At 42.4% G+C, this 14,468-nt stretch overlaps 1 protein-coding gene and 2 pseudogenes across 1 annotated transcript; all 3 read right to left on the bottom strand.

Moving 5' to 3' along the window:
* Window positions 1–236: 236 nt before the first annotated feature.
* LOC147332067 (putative ATP-dependent RNA helicase DDX47) lies at window positions 237–5,665 on the bottom strand (annotated as a pseudogene).
* Window positions 5,666–5,821: 156 nt separating this feature from the next.
* On the bottom strand, window positions 5,822–10,060 carry LOC147332068 (WW domain-binding protein 11-like; annotated as a pseudogene).
* Window positions 10,061–10,088: 28 nt separating this feature from the next.
* Window positions 10,089–12,959, bottom strand: LOC147332069 (uncharacterized). The gene is made up of 4 exons (XM_086288473.1): window positions 12,770–12,959; window positions 11,340–11,456; window positions 10,894–11,183; window positions 10,089–10,784 (listed from the first exon to the last, which is right to left on the bottom strand). The coding sequence occupies exons 1-4, from the start codon at window positions 12,815–12,817 to the stop codon at window positions 10,598–10,600; spliced, it is 642 nt and encodes a 213-aa protein (XP_086144599.1). The 5' UTR covers window positions 12,818–12,959; the 3' UTR covers window positions 10,089–10,597.
* Between the last annotated feature and the right edge of the window lie 1,509 nt (window positions 12,960–14,468).

Consider the following 14,468-nt stretch of genomic DNA (forward strand, 5'->3'; position numbering starts at 1 on the left):
AAAAAAACCCAAAACATAATAACTATTGCAACTGCTGCTTGCATGCATTATAAAACCGCCTCAATTTGCCACGCATTGTTATTGTTGTCTAATACCTCACATGTTTTCTAAACAAAAAAGCTAGAAAACAAGAAGGGTTAAGTACTTCTTAATAAAACATAACGTGGCTTTTGACTGAAACAGCTCCCTCTTGTGTCTGAAAGCAACATCAGCAGCGGCACCAGCTCACACAATCGTGCGACTTCTTGAGTTTTATTACAAATGGAAACATGTCACCAGGGGCGAGAAAAACATGTGTTTTCTGTAATTAAATAGTCATTCACTTTACTAAGGAAGCAGTGGAAAACGTGTCATAACAATGAAAGTTTCAAAAGACGGTAAAGGCGTTGTATGTCATAGTTCTGTACAGTCTGTTAATGTTGGGGCTCTTCAGCGTCCGCCCCTCCAGGCTCCTCCGCCACGCTTCTTCCCTCCTCCTCCTCCTCCTCCTCCTCCTTTAACCTTCTTCCTCACGCCGGTCGCCTGTTCCGTGTCATCATCGTCTCCGTCCCCTCTTTTAGGCCTTTTCCTTTTGTCGCCTTGCTCCTTCATTTCCTGGGGAACACAAACGTTTTCTTAATGTTCATCTACACTAATAGCTGACTATATTCTATATACAGGCATTTTAGGTCAAGATGGAACAAGTTTAATTTTAAAAAATCAAACATTTCTAAATATGTATTTTTGAAGAAATTAGCCAAGGTTTAGCCAAGTTTCAAACATTTGTTCGTAACTTTTAGTTTATGCTTGCAGTCATTGCTCTTTTAAATATATGGTTACATTTAAATCATTACACTCCCCAACAACTTTACCACCTACACCTGCCTGTTAATGCAAATATCCAGTGTGGTCAGTTCTCTGGTCATCTGCTTCGAAACTTGAAGCAGATGACCTGCGGCAGCAGAAGACCACACAGAGTGCTGCTCTGGTCAGCTAAAAACAAGGAACTGAAGCTAGAAGCTGCATGGTCTCATGAAACAGAAGGACAACAGAAGATTGGAAAAATGTTGCCTTGTGTGATGAGTGTTGATTTCTGCTGCCACAATTGGATAGGATGGTAACAGTTGGCATAAACGACATTTTATCAACAGCTCAGGTTGCTGGTGGTGTAATGGTTTTGGGGATATTTTTCCAGCACACTTTGGGATCCTTAGCACCAACTGTTTACTGTTCATACACCACAGCCTGTCTGATCATGTCCATCTGTTTATGACCACGCTGTATCCATCTTCTGATGGCTGATTTCAAGAGGATAACACACTGTGTCACAAAGCTCAAATCACCTCATGTAGAAACATACCACTAAATACTGATGCATTGGCCAGGCAGGCTCAGACGGGTTTATGCACCATTGTTTTCACACAGCATGTTTTTTTCTTCTTCAAATTTTAGGCTATACCTGACAAATACAGAGAAAAGACACAATAAAGACAGGATGACTTACTATTTTGGCAAATCTCTGGGCCTCGCTCACCCTCTCCACCAGCATCATCACTTCCTCCTCTTGGGTTGGAAAGGCTGGAAGTTTCTTCCCAATCAAGCTTTCAATTCGCTGGAAAAGCTCCACATCATACCTATGGTTATATGGACACCAGACACATTTACTTGCTGCAGTGACCTTCCTCTCCAAACCACAGTATTGCACAACTTACTCAACCATGTCAAAATGGTATAAAAATGGCAATAAGTGGAAACAAAGCAGAGATGTTATTGTATATGGAATGACTGGTGACAATAAAAAGGCCCTTCTTACTGAGTGACGAAAGTGATGGATTTTCCAGATCGTCCTGCTCTGGCTGTTCGGCCAACCCTGTGAATATAGTCCTGTAGGATCAAACACATCCACAGATCAGCTCATCGGTGAAGTGAAATAAATCATCAAACGCACCACCAACATGATTATCAGCGCCTCGGTACCTTAGAGTGAGTGGGAATGTCATAGTTGATGACGCAGTCGACATGAGGAATATCCAGTCCTCTGGATGCCACGTCAGTCGCCAGCAGCACCGACCGAGACTTGGACTTGAACTTGTTCAGAGCTCCAAGACGTTTATTCTGCACGGCGAAGGAAGGAAGATCCAGATCACATCACAGTATCCACCAGAAAGAAAAAGGGAAAACTTTCACTTCCTTAAAAACTCCATTTGATAAATGTCTGTGTGCATATTTACACACAACTCATATCATACATTAGGTCACATTTGCTGTAATGCCACAAAACCAGAAAGAGGGCTGACATCCAGCCAAACGGGACCAAAGCTGGTCAACATTCACTTTCATTCATGAGTGAAAGAAATTTTTCTTGGTCTACAAAAACAGCATCTTAGATGGTGCAAAGAGCTCTATTCAAACATTTAAGTGAACTGCAGCCTGATTTGAATGTAGATTTGATTGTAGACTGCTTATGGTAAACTGCAGACCATGACAATGACTTCCAGATGTTTCCAAATGGTACAAAAAGTACACTAACTTGCATGTAAAGTTAATTAAGCATGACTTTAGCATGTGTTGCAAGTGTGATCATAAACCAAACTGTTTACAGGGTTTTATAGTATGCGTAGGTAATGCTGACAGAGCAGCAGGCACTATAATGAATGCTAACATCTCAGGTTAAATCCTTATACTCAACCGAGTCTCTGAAGCTTTACCTGACTCATCTGCCCATGTAGAGGGATAGCAGTGATGCCGAGGTTCCTCAACAACAGCGCCACCCGCTGGGCTGTGTTACACGTGCTGCAGAAAATAATAAAGGAGTTCCCGGCCAGCTCGTTCAGGATGGAAACCAGGTAGCAGTCCTGTTGGCAAAACCAAGAGCTAAACTTACTGAATATAAAACAGCTTCAGCAGGTCACAAACACAACTGTCAGCACATGGTCAGCACATGTACACGTGTGCACCCTACCTTGTACTTAGATGGTATAAAGATGTAGTACTGCTGCAGTTTGTCTACTGTGGAGTATTTCGTAGACACCGCGCACTTCACAGGATCTTTCAAAGCTGCTCTCTCTAGTTTCTGGACCTGTAAACATATGACAGAAGGTCAGGCAAAGGCTACTCTGGCAGCTGCTTATTACTGTCCCCCATAATGTGCAGGACAAGGACGGCTAAAAGAAACGCGACTAACATTCTCCGTCATCTAGAGTCGACAAAGAGAGAAGAACACAAAGATACCTTTTTGGTCATGGTAGCCGAGAACAAGAAAGTGCGTCTTTCTCTTGGGATCACCTTCAAGATTTTATCCACCTGGTAAAAAAATAAATAATAATAGGTATAAAAATGACAGTTTACATCAGCTACATGCTTCTTGAAATTTGTACAGGTTAAATTCTCGAAAACCTTCTCTGTTTATAGGCAAAGAGCTTCACAAATGGACACGTCACAGGCGCAAATCTAGCCTGAGGCGTTGGAGGTGTGGAGCCCGTAGCCAGCAGGTTTTTAATTTAAAGCTCAGCCTATCAGCTATTTGTAATCTTTCAAAATGCTCCACTGTCAACCAAAAAAATATACGTCAACTTGGGTTTTTACCAGCTTACGGCCAGTAATGCGAAGTTTAGGTAAATTTCACTTTTTGGATTTAAACTGCCATAAAGGTTGTCACATTCACTTTAAAATGCTTTCATCAATAACCTTTGAGCCTGCCATTTAACAGCACACTGAGGAGGATGTGGCTGAGGTGCTATAGTGAGTCTCCTACCAATAGGAAGCTACTGACCTCAGTTTCGAAGTCCATGTTGAGGATTCTGTCTGCTTCATCCATGACCAGGAACTTCAGCGCTCGTAGAGAGAAGCCCTTTGTGTTCTCGAGGTGATCGATCAAACGACCGGGCGTGGCTGGAAAAAAACAAAACGATTTTTTTACTTAAAAGTATATCATCAAAATCAGTTTATAAAGGATACAAACATTACAACAGTGGGTGAACATAAGCAGACGTGTGAAGTGTGAAAAATATGCAACGCTCTTAAAGGTAAAGTCTTACCAATAACGATGTGAGGCTTTTTCGCTAACACCAGGGACTGGGACATCATGTCGATTCCACCAACTATCACGGCTGCAACGGAAGACAGACGGATTTAGAGCACAGAGCCTCCCGCACTACTGCAAGCCGCCTCACCTTTCAAGGACACGTACCGCACTTAACGCCGATACTGGAGCCCAGGGCCTCAAACTGCTCAGAGATCTGAAATGCCAACTCTCTAGTGGGGGTGAGAACAAGTGTGTGAAGCCTCTGGGGGGAGGCCAGCAGCGACTGGAGGATAGGCAGAGCGAAGGCACCGGTCTTTCCTGAACCAGTCTCCGCCAGGCCAATAACATCCTTCCCTGCAGGTCACAAGGAGACAAGAAATGTTACGCACTTTAACCTTTAGAGATTTAAACAAGTCCTGAGATTCAGACTGAAGCGCTGCTCCTTTAGCTTCAGTCCATGTTAAATCGTAATGATTCACAGAGAAATATGGAGAAGTTTCATATGTTACACGTACAGATATGAGGTGTGTAATCACGGTATGAATTTGAGCACAAACTGATTTCCAATCCTCTGCTGAGATTTCAGATTTCAAATCCCTGGGCCATGCATTTAGCCCATCATCTCTGATTAACAGGATATTTGCTGTCATTGTTACTTCAACTTGTTTTTTTGATGGTCTAGTACAATGATGCACAAATGGTGGCTATGCTAATGCCAAAACAAAGCTGAAAAGTAGCCATACAAAAACATATAAAAACAAGTTCATGAATATTTGAACATTCAGGGGCTGGTAGTGTCGGAGTAAATCTGCCTCTTTTAATAATTCAATTTATTCATGTCCTTTCTTCACTTTGTATAATAAACATTTGTCCCAGTCTTGTAGAAAGTTTTCTTCTTTCTTTTTCTGTCTGTATGCGAGTTTGTCCATCACAAGGATCTCCTCAACAACAACCACCCATTGTCTACAGCTCATTGTTTAAAACCTTAGGGGACTTAAACAGCATGGACGCAAATGGCCTCTAAGATGATCCAAGTAGAGGATCTGAAACAATCGTTGGAATTACATAACTAAATATTTCCCGCAGAGCGAAAAGAATTTTATTCCAGAAGGGTTGTATTTTTCCTGATGTCCAAAAATGTGCGTATGGTTGTTCCGTGTGATCATGTACTGTTACTTGAGTAAAACTGACAGAAAGAGGTAAGCGTGATTTCTCACCTTGCAGAGCCACCGGTATAGCTTCTATCTGGATCTTCGTGGGGCTCTTCCATCCCAGCTGATCACAAGCCTCGCATAGGACATCAGTAACACCCTGTCGGAAGCAGACAAAAGGTAGAAATCTTTGTAACACGATCGTAATTGTGTACTAGCGCCGTATATGTCTCACAGACATATCCCATTCATATTTAAAAGGATAAAATGAGGTTTACATAACACAGCGGAGTTGTAGCTAACTCGAACAGCAGTGGTCTCTCCGTGTTAATGTGCCTGACTCTTTTCCTTCACTCGCTGAAGCAAACCTACCAGATCCTTGAAGCTCTTCACCGTCTCGTCGTTTTCTCCGCCATCACCGTGATCGCTTCCTTCATCGCTGCTCGAAATTTCGTGTTTCGTATGTGTTTGGCTTCACGCTCTCCTCGTCCGCCATGCTTTTCGCCCCAACGTGTCGTCAGTTCCGCACTGCGCAGATGCGGAAACGAGTTCGAGCTTAAGCCGCAGTGGATGATGGAAGTTTGTGTTTACGACCGAAAACGCCAGTGATTGGCTAAAAATACGACATGGGAATTTCTGTCGCGGATTGATTCACACTGAAACAAGATTAAACCAGTTTTTTGAGTTTTTATTTGGCTGAAGATCAAACAGTTTTACACTTTTACTGTTGTCAGTGGTTGGAAAACATTCTATAACTATTTTTATGTTAGGAGATCTGCAATAAAAAAAACAGAAAAAAGTAATACAAGATTGCTTCTAAGGTCAAGTTGCAAACAGGTGGTTGGAAGAAAAACAATTTCAGAGTTAAAAAACAAGACAAAAAAAACAAAACAATATGCTGGATGTGAAAAAGCACTTCTGTGCAGAGCATAGTGTTCTTCTCTTGAATTGACTATGCAAGTTACCCAGTAAAATAAACAGATTTCTTACTCTTTTTGAAATGCACATTCTTGTTGATGCAACAAAAATCTAACCCAGATCAAATGAATATGAGCCTGTAGAGAACAAAGCTGAGGGTGTAGTGGCCTTTCACTGGTAGGTGACAGACAAACTGATTCTAGCTGAAAGTTTGAAGACGGCTACCTCTATAACTCTGCACAGAAAACACAAAACAAACACACTGCTGTTGTTCAGCTTGCCACACTGATCATCATTATCGGCAGTACGCTCCCGAGTCTTAGAGGAGTCCCTCCATCTCCCTCATAAAGGCTTCATACACCTGGTCTTTAGTCTTCATGTTGGGCTGAGACACAGCACCCATCTGTGATGGATTGGCCACGCCCATAGGAGCTGTTGCTGTGCTGTGCTGTTTCTGCCACTGGCCTCCTCCCACACCTTCATCTCCCCTCCTTCCTCCAACAGAACCCCCTGCTTTCTCCATGGGCCCAGGTGCTGCTCCTGGCATTGTTCCAACCTTGTCCCTACGCACCCTCAGCGCTGTGGGCACAAAGCGGGTCACCTCTGCCTTGGGATTGATAATTTGAGGTTTGGCAGAGATGGTAGCCCCGCCTGCACCGGCACCTGCTGCCAGGTTGCCTCCTGCAGCTGCGACAGAGGTGATGTTTGCGCGTTTTTCGATGGTGGGAGGGTGGTGATGGCTGGGGGGATTGCTGCCCGGATTGGTGCCTGTGGAGGCAGCAGCTGTCCCAGGCGGAGGGGGCATCTGCATGACACCAGGTCGCATGGGCATGGCAGGGGGTTGCAGGTTGGTCTGTAAACCGTCCTGGCTGGATCCTGAGCCTTTTTGTCGCTGAACAATGTTTGGAGGAGCACTCAGCACATTGGAATTGAGAGGTGGAGGGAAGAGAGACAGAGGTGGTGCAAGAGGACGCGGAGGCCCTCCAGCTCTTGGGGGAGGAGGCGGGATACCTACAAGGAGAAAAAAAAACATAAATGAGAAATGCATTCAACAGAAGTTCTCACTATTTTATATCTTTAGATTGCCTCCACACACGTGCCTACCTGGTGGTGCTGGGGGTGGTAATCTGGGAGGTGGACCACGTGGTGGAGGGCCTGGTGGAAGGCCAGGAGGGGGGCCTGGTGGAGGACCAGGTGGTCGACCTGGTGGAGGCCCAGGAGGCAGAAGCCGAGGCATTGGAGCCCTCATTCCTGCAGGCATGCCAGGAGGCCTCAAGAACGGAGGAGCACCTGAAGATAACAGAAGATCTCTTTGAAAAAACGATGCAGAGCACTCACACTTAGAGAAGTAGAAGACCCCCACAGAACAGGCACAGGAAATTATTCTAGTATGACTTCAGAGTTGAAGCAATCAATCTTTTAGCTAATCAGAATGCGAACCTGGTGGGGGGCCAGGAGGTGGGCCAGATGGTGGACCAGGAGGCCTCATTGGTGGTGCCGGAGGTGGACCAAGTGGTGGAGGTCCTGTCATCGGTGGCCCTTGCATGTGTGGAGGCCCTTGCTGTCCCGTGGTCCCAGCTGGAGGGGGTAGTCACTGATTGGCCATGAGATGGGACTGGTTGTCCCCTGGAGGGCCTCTGTCCTCGATGTCAGAGCTGTCTGATTCATCTGTGTATTCTTCCTCTACCTCTTCTTCTTCCTCCTCGTCAGGAACTGACTGACCTGAAGACAAAAAATGAACAAATAAAAATGGCATAGCATATCATCATACAAAGAAAAGACACTGTGAGGAGCACTAGCTTAGTAAGTGCTTAGCACTAACAGTACCTGCCATCCTTAACATCATGGCTTGCAGAGGTGTAATGGCCTTGGTCTTCTTCACAACCCTCTTCTTCTTCCTTTTTCCTTCACGGGGTGCCTCTGCAGGCATATCTGCGAAACGTACGCTACGACCTGCAGTAGTTAAATAATAACAAATTCAGGAATACAACAGAATAGAAACAGTTATAAGATCAAGAGATAAATAAAGGCAACAAAGACGTGAGTTGAGGCTTAAATGTGTTGAAGCAGTCAGAAACACTCACCACCATGTCTTTCACTTCTGTCTCTATCTTCTTCTCGTTCTCTCTCATCGTCCTGCCTGTCCAAGCGCATTCTCTGTTCACCATCTCCCCCTTCATCTCTCTCTTCTTCACTGATGTCTTCAGAGTCGCTGTCGTCATCAATATCGTCCTGATCTCTGTCGCTCTCACTCCCGCTGTCCCGATCTCTCCCCAAATCCATTGCAGAGTCCTTTTCAAATCCAGGAATGGAAGGCTCTGTTCAAAGGAGAAATAGTGTAACAAGAAGAGGACAATGTGCATACAATATACCTCTCATTCCTGCATCAATTTATGCAAGAATTATTATAAACTGAGGAACCCCGCCCCCCAAAACTGTCATGTAGTTTCCAACACACCTTGACTGAGTCAAAATAAAGAGACAGCTGCCCTCTTTTAGTCTCATAGTCCAGTTCAAGTTTGCGTAGCTCTTTGTAGGTTTCAGGATTCTCTCTTTCGTACAGACGAACAATGCGCTCAAATGTCTCACGCAACTTCTTCCTCTTGTCCCGCAACACCTTCTCATTCAGCAACGGCTGCTGAACTGGGTTGAACTCTGTTCAGAAACAAAGTAATTATTTTCATTAGAAAAGCAGCAAATTAATTGTAGAATTCAGATTTTGACTGTGATTTTCTGCTGTTACCTAAAGGCCTGAAATACTTAAATACACACACTAATTATATATAGCATTAATCTACTGATACATGTGTTCCACAAGCTCAGGTCCTCTACAAGTGGCAAACATACAACTAAATAGTTACAACTAAATATATCTCTAACATCTAAATTGCATAAACTCTGCCCTGTCATCTCACCCATCTCATCCAGCTTCTCCATGTCTCTGATGATCTGTCTGGGATCCTTCATCTTCAGGACTGCTGCTCTCACCATCATCCTCTGCTTCTTGTTCTAATATTTCCAAATGAAAACGATGTTACCATCATATTATCACAGTATTGTTATCCTGTATTGCATATTTAGAAATATCTTTTTTTTTTTAAGTGAATGGTTCTAACCTTTTTTAACTCCCTTTTTCTGGCCTCCTTTCCTGTAGAAGGGGGGGAAGAAATGACCATTTTTATATCTAATCAGCAACTGAGCAATATCCAGCAGATCAATTCATGATTGAATTAGCGTCAGTTTGTTATCAGCACTTACTGGCCTGGTCGGTGGGATTCATAAACTTCCCACTCTTGGTGGAGGAGGTTGAACGTCGCCCCATTGTGACGGTAGGTCTCCTTCACGCTGCCATGTAATACAGCAAAACAGAAGAGAAGTGACTTGTAAAGGAAACCTTACGTTGTTATTTTGTGGTACGTTCAAGAATAAGTCGGATTTTGTCACAACCTAAAAATAACACTTTTAGCTCATATTTATGAATCACTGAGACTTTAAACAATGTTTGAATTCATTTTTGACAAATTGCAGCCTCCTTTTTGTTAATTCTAACTTCGATATCAAGGCAGTTTAACCAAACTATCTACAATACACGCCTTAAAGAATTTTACTGTTAGCTATTATTAGCAAAGAAGATAAGAAAGTTGACAATCAACGCACGAGTCAAACTATCTAAGCTCTTTGCACAATTAAACTATTGAATGAGCTGATAAACACCACAGAGCCAATCAAACATTTGTAACACATACATACATATGTTAAATCATGCCGGTCAAAAGCATTTGCCTGGCAGGTTAGCGGCTAACGTTAGCTTGCACTTATAGCTAGGCCCGCGTTAGCAACGAAAGCAGCACAGGAGGGAAAAATTCACTGTACCTTTTGTTCAGTAAAAACTCACAGGGCACAACGCCCTACACACACGCACACCTCCGTGTGCCAAAAGCAATGCAACACGTTTTGCGTACGTCCTGAAAGAGAAATCCAAACCCCCCAGGATTGAATATCACACCGTGGCTTCGCTAACTGTCCGCCATGTTTACTGCCGCGAATGAAAGCGGAAAGGCGATTTTGACGTCATCAAAACAAGCGAGCAGTGAAAGAAAAATAAAACTAACTGGGCGAACGGTATTATTTAAAACTTCACTTCATAGCATTTGTACATATACTAGGACTTTATCATATTCATATTGTGTGGCGCAATGTAACTCTAATGATAATGAAGGGTGATTCTCGTTACAGGTTCCAAGACTGCAATCTAGCGATACTGCCCCCTGATGGTTACAAGCAGCAATTACAACCTCGCTGCACTGATGTGCCAAAAAGTGATCGTATGCCAATCACTTTTTGCGTGTTTTTTTTATGTCTAGATCTCTTTTTATGTTTTTATATAGTTGCTTATATTGTTAAATAGGCTGCAGTAAACAGAGTTTAAAAATGGGTTATATGTTATATGTTTTGTAGCAGTGCTCCTGCTGCTCTACATTCACCTCTCCTTTGCTCTTTTGCTCGGTGGATGTTGAGGATTTGGCTAACTCGAAATGTCAAAATCATATTGTGGGATTTTGACTTTTTGCCCATACACAATGTCAATTTCTTCAAGTCCGTCCTCGCTGGTTGATGTCTCCACCATAGGACGATTCAGTCTCTCCCACAGCTTTTTTTTAATGCTTCTCCCCATCTCTAAACTGTAGGGACGTTTGCGGCCATGCTTGGACCTGCAAGAAGAAATTCAATCAAAATGATGCATGTGGTCAAAAACCATACTGTAACCATTTTAGAGCTGGTGATTTTAAAAAGTGACAGGACATTTGGAGACAAACGTACGTCAGCATGCTATCTACCACCTCATGGTAGACTCGCTGATAATCTTCCACTGAGAAGTTGTAGATTTTTAAAGTGCTGTCACTGGAGCTGGTTGGCTGGTGGTTGGTACTGCATGGCTCGGGTCTGGGGGGCAATTTTTTTGACACTGGCAGGTCATCATGGGAGATTGCAGAGGGAGGCACTGAGGTCTTTGGAGGTCGGGAAGAACTGGATGCTGGGCTTCGCTTCCTTTTCCGGGGCTGACTGACTGTTCTGTCACGGCGCCGGGGCCTCTGGGTTGAATTAACAACCTGGGGAAAGGTCAGAAGCACACAAGGGAATGTCAGTAGTTAATAGCGACCTCATTTTTTTCAAACAAGACAAAAATCTAAATTTGATGAACCACAATGAAGTCCAAACTTCAAAACCCTCAAATGATTCTGTTCCTGAAATTTTACACATCCAACCTGGTCCTTGCTGCAGCACGGTTGTTTCCTGCTGGCTCTGGGTTTCATTGCATCACGGGCCTGGCATGCAGTGTTTCTCTTACAATAATTATGGTCTTTGAGGTGAGGCACAGTAAGCTGCAGGTATACACAAAAATGACAGTAATGCAGACATCAGTTAGTAGTTCATGAAATATTTAAAAAATAACAAACCCTTTCATATGTCCATAAACTACTTAAACCACTCGCATGGTTGAATAACTTGTCCACAGTGATTGTAACGACAAAAAATATCCAACATGTTCACATAAAATCATAAGAACTAAAACCAGGACAATGCATCAAGGTCAGTGTAATAAAAGACGTGTCAACTTATGGGCTCGTCGTGTTAGAGCTTCACTGCTGCATACCCCCAAATGACATGTCAAATAATAATTTGCATAAGCTAAACAAACACCAAAGTCCATGTTGTATTAAACTCTAATTTCTGTTATAATCATTGCTGCTTATTGCCGTTTTTGAACAATGCAGATGCACAAAATACCTTTGTAACTGGCTAAGCTTGGTCACGTGTGGCACTTATATGGTTTAAAATTACGTGTAGGATATAAAGAAAAGCAAGCTGCAATAATAGGAGAGCCCTGCCTTGTGTGTGGGGGGTAATGAGTTCAAGATCATCATTAGGCTGTGGTGTAATGAGGGACCTCTACCCAGAGGTGACTGTCTTGTCAGGTGAATAATTGTAGCATAAGCCACAATGAAGAAGGAGATTAAAACTTTAGTTTAAAAAGCCCAAAAGCAGAAGCTTTGAGGATTTTAAAGATGATCACAGTTACATGTGGCTCCTGTAAACATGTGACAGTGTGTGTACATTTGAAAATTCAGATGATGCTGCAGAACATGGCTTGCATATTTGTAAATAAACATTTTGGGGATTAGCTTTTCTACAGTGAATAAAGTCTCAGTGTTTACTTGTTTTATTCCCTGATTTTAGTTTTAAATACAAAATAAAGGCCCCCAATCAGGAACATGCACAGCCCACCCCCACCCCCCCCCCAAAAAAAGCTAGAAACAGGCCTGGTGATCATTATGCACTTGAGTTAATTCGAGATGTAAGATACTCTACTTATTAGCAAAAACTGAACATTTTTATCCCAGCTGCAATCTTTGGTGACATGTCTGCCACAAGATCATTTAATACACACAAAAGAAAACGTTATTATAGGTAACATAACTGTGCATAAATGACTTTATGCACAGTTTACCCGTTTACAGCTACAGTGCAACAGTCTAACATGCAGGTATAACTCCCACGTGCACAGGCACGTTTTTAATGCTTTTTATCCACATTTGTGTCGTCTATATTTTCATGTTGCCCTGTTGCAAAGTGAACTCTTTCTGGCCGTCGAGTAAATATTCAAAACTTATTGAAAACGGTCATAAAATCTCACATTTTCCATGATGGATGATGGTTGCTGGGTCGCTTTCCTCCGTGACATGGGAGTTGGACACTTGTAAGGCTGCAAGAAGTCTTGAGCAGAAAGTTGTCTTACTTTTGCAGAAATCCCTTGTAGCTTTGCACAACACGCCGAGTGAAATCTGTCTGAACTATACCAAAAGATGCAATGCAAATAGAACCTGGAGACGCATAGCAACCACGCAACCTGTCATTTTAAATCACGCATTTTTGTACCTACTGTTAAAAATCACTGTAATAATTGTTTTTAGTGAGTTTTTCCCTCAGTTCAACCTCAGTTATGGCGGCTTTTTTTAATATTTAGGCATCCACATAATTACTCCATCAAAGTGGTGCGTAATGATCATACGAAAATACGTCAAAACAGAGCAAAAGTGGGTTTATTTGCCACAGCATATCACAGCAGCTCATTGTATTTGAAAACTACTGGATTTCATAAGTTGTGCTTATTTTATAAATGGCCCGGAGAGTAGCAAATTCTCTCTTTCTACTCACTGTACTGAACCCGCTGCACTACCCACTTTCACCAATAGGTGTCACCCTTTTACCGTGGAACCAGCTATGTACAGCTCCAAAGTCAATCGCTAGAGAGATCTGTTGCAGTAATAACTTCTTTCCAAAAGGTGTCTGTATAAAAATCTCTGTTATGCTCTGTCAGTTTGCAGTGCCTTAGTCTGTGGTGACATTTTTACTGGCTCATGCTCATGAATCCACATGCAACGCACTGTCTGTCCCAGCCTCAGAAATGGATTTAAGACGTTTTAGTTTGATATATCACCCTGTGGTCAGTTTTTGACATTCGTTTTGTTGCGGTCTTGAAAACAGAAAACAGTTACATCTGAAAGAAGATTTTAAATAAAACAAAAAGGGACAATTATATAATACATAATAATACATAAATGTCTGTTTTTATACAGCACTTTTCTGCTCCACTTGCACACTCAGAGCACTTTATGAAACATGCCTCATTCACCCATTCACACACACATTCATACCCTTTTGTAGTGTTTTTTAAATAACATTGACATGCATTCTCACTCTATACTGTTTATGGCATACAGTATCTGCTTTGTTGTTGTATCACTAAAATAACTTTTGCTTAAGCAACATGAACCCAGATGGTTTAAAAAACAAAAACAAAAAAATCGAATGGCATTACATAACAAGAGAGAAACAATGACTGGAATGTGCAATGTGGATTTCAGTAAGTGTATAAAAGAGGCAACATTTCCTTGTACCATGTGGTCATAAACAGGTTGCTCTTCATTCTAAGAAAGAGCTGGATGTTTACAAAAGATGTGACGGTGTCACCATTTAGTTAGAAAGTATTAGGCCAAACTCTTTAAATCTTTGAATTTAGATGTTTTCAGTCCTGTGGCCATAGGTGTGTAAAATGTAGTACCAAGCCATGCAGTCTGCCTTTATAACATATTGTTTGTGAATGAACGGGTTGTTCTTAAGAGCTCACTGAATTTGAGTGTGATAGTGTGATAGGATGCAACAGTTGCAACAAGTTAGTTTGTTAGTTTGTGAAATTTCTTTGGTCCTACATGTACAACAATCAGCTGTTAGTGCTATCTTTAAGCTTCTATGAGTCCACATCACAGAGAGCTGGGCATCTTGTATGCCCAGCTCTCCTCCACTCTCAACATACCCTGGAATAACAGCTCGAA

This window comes from Aulonocara sp. 'chitande type north' Nkhata Bay, linkage group LG4, assembly GCF_057382095.1.
Source record: "Aulonocara sp. 'chitande type north' Nkhata Bay isolate Kocher_YH1m ecotype deep benthic linkage group LG4, A_spYH_male_GT1.1, whole genome shotgun sequence".
NCBI lineage: Eukaryota > Metazoa > Chordata > Actinopteri > Cichliformes > Cichlidae > Aulonocara > Aulonocara sp. 'chitande type north' Nkhata Bay.

Excerpts from the sequence above, each read along its gene's own strand:
- LOC147332069 (XM_086288473.1), bottom strand. The coding sequence starts at position 12,817 with ATGTCACGGAGGAAAGCGACCCAGCAACCATCATCCATCATGGAAAAT. Across the intron at positions 11,457-12,769 it reads CATCATCCATCATGGAAAAT|CTTACTGTGCCTCACCTCAA; the intron begins GTGAGATTTTAT and ends GTATACCTGCAG. Across the intron at positions 10,785-10,893 it reads GTGGTAGATAGCATGCTGAC|GTCCAAGCATGGCCGCAAAC; the intron begins GTACGTTTGTCT and ends TTCTTCTTGCAG.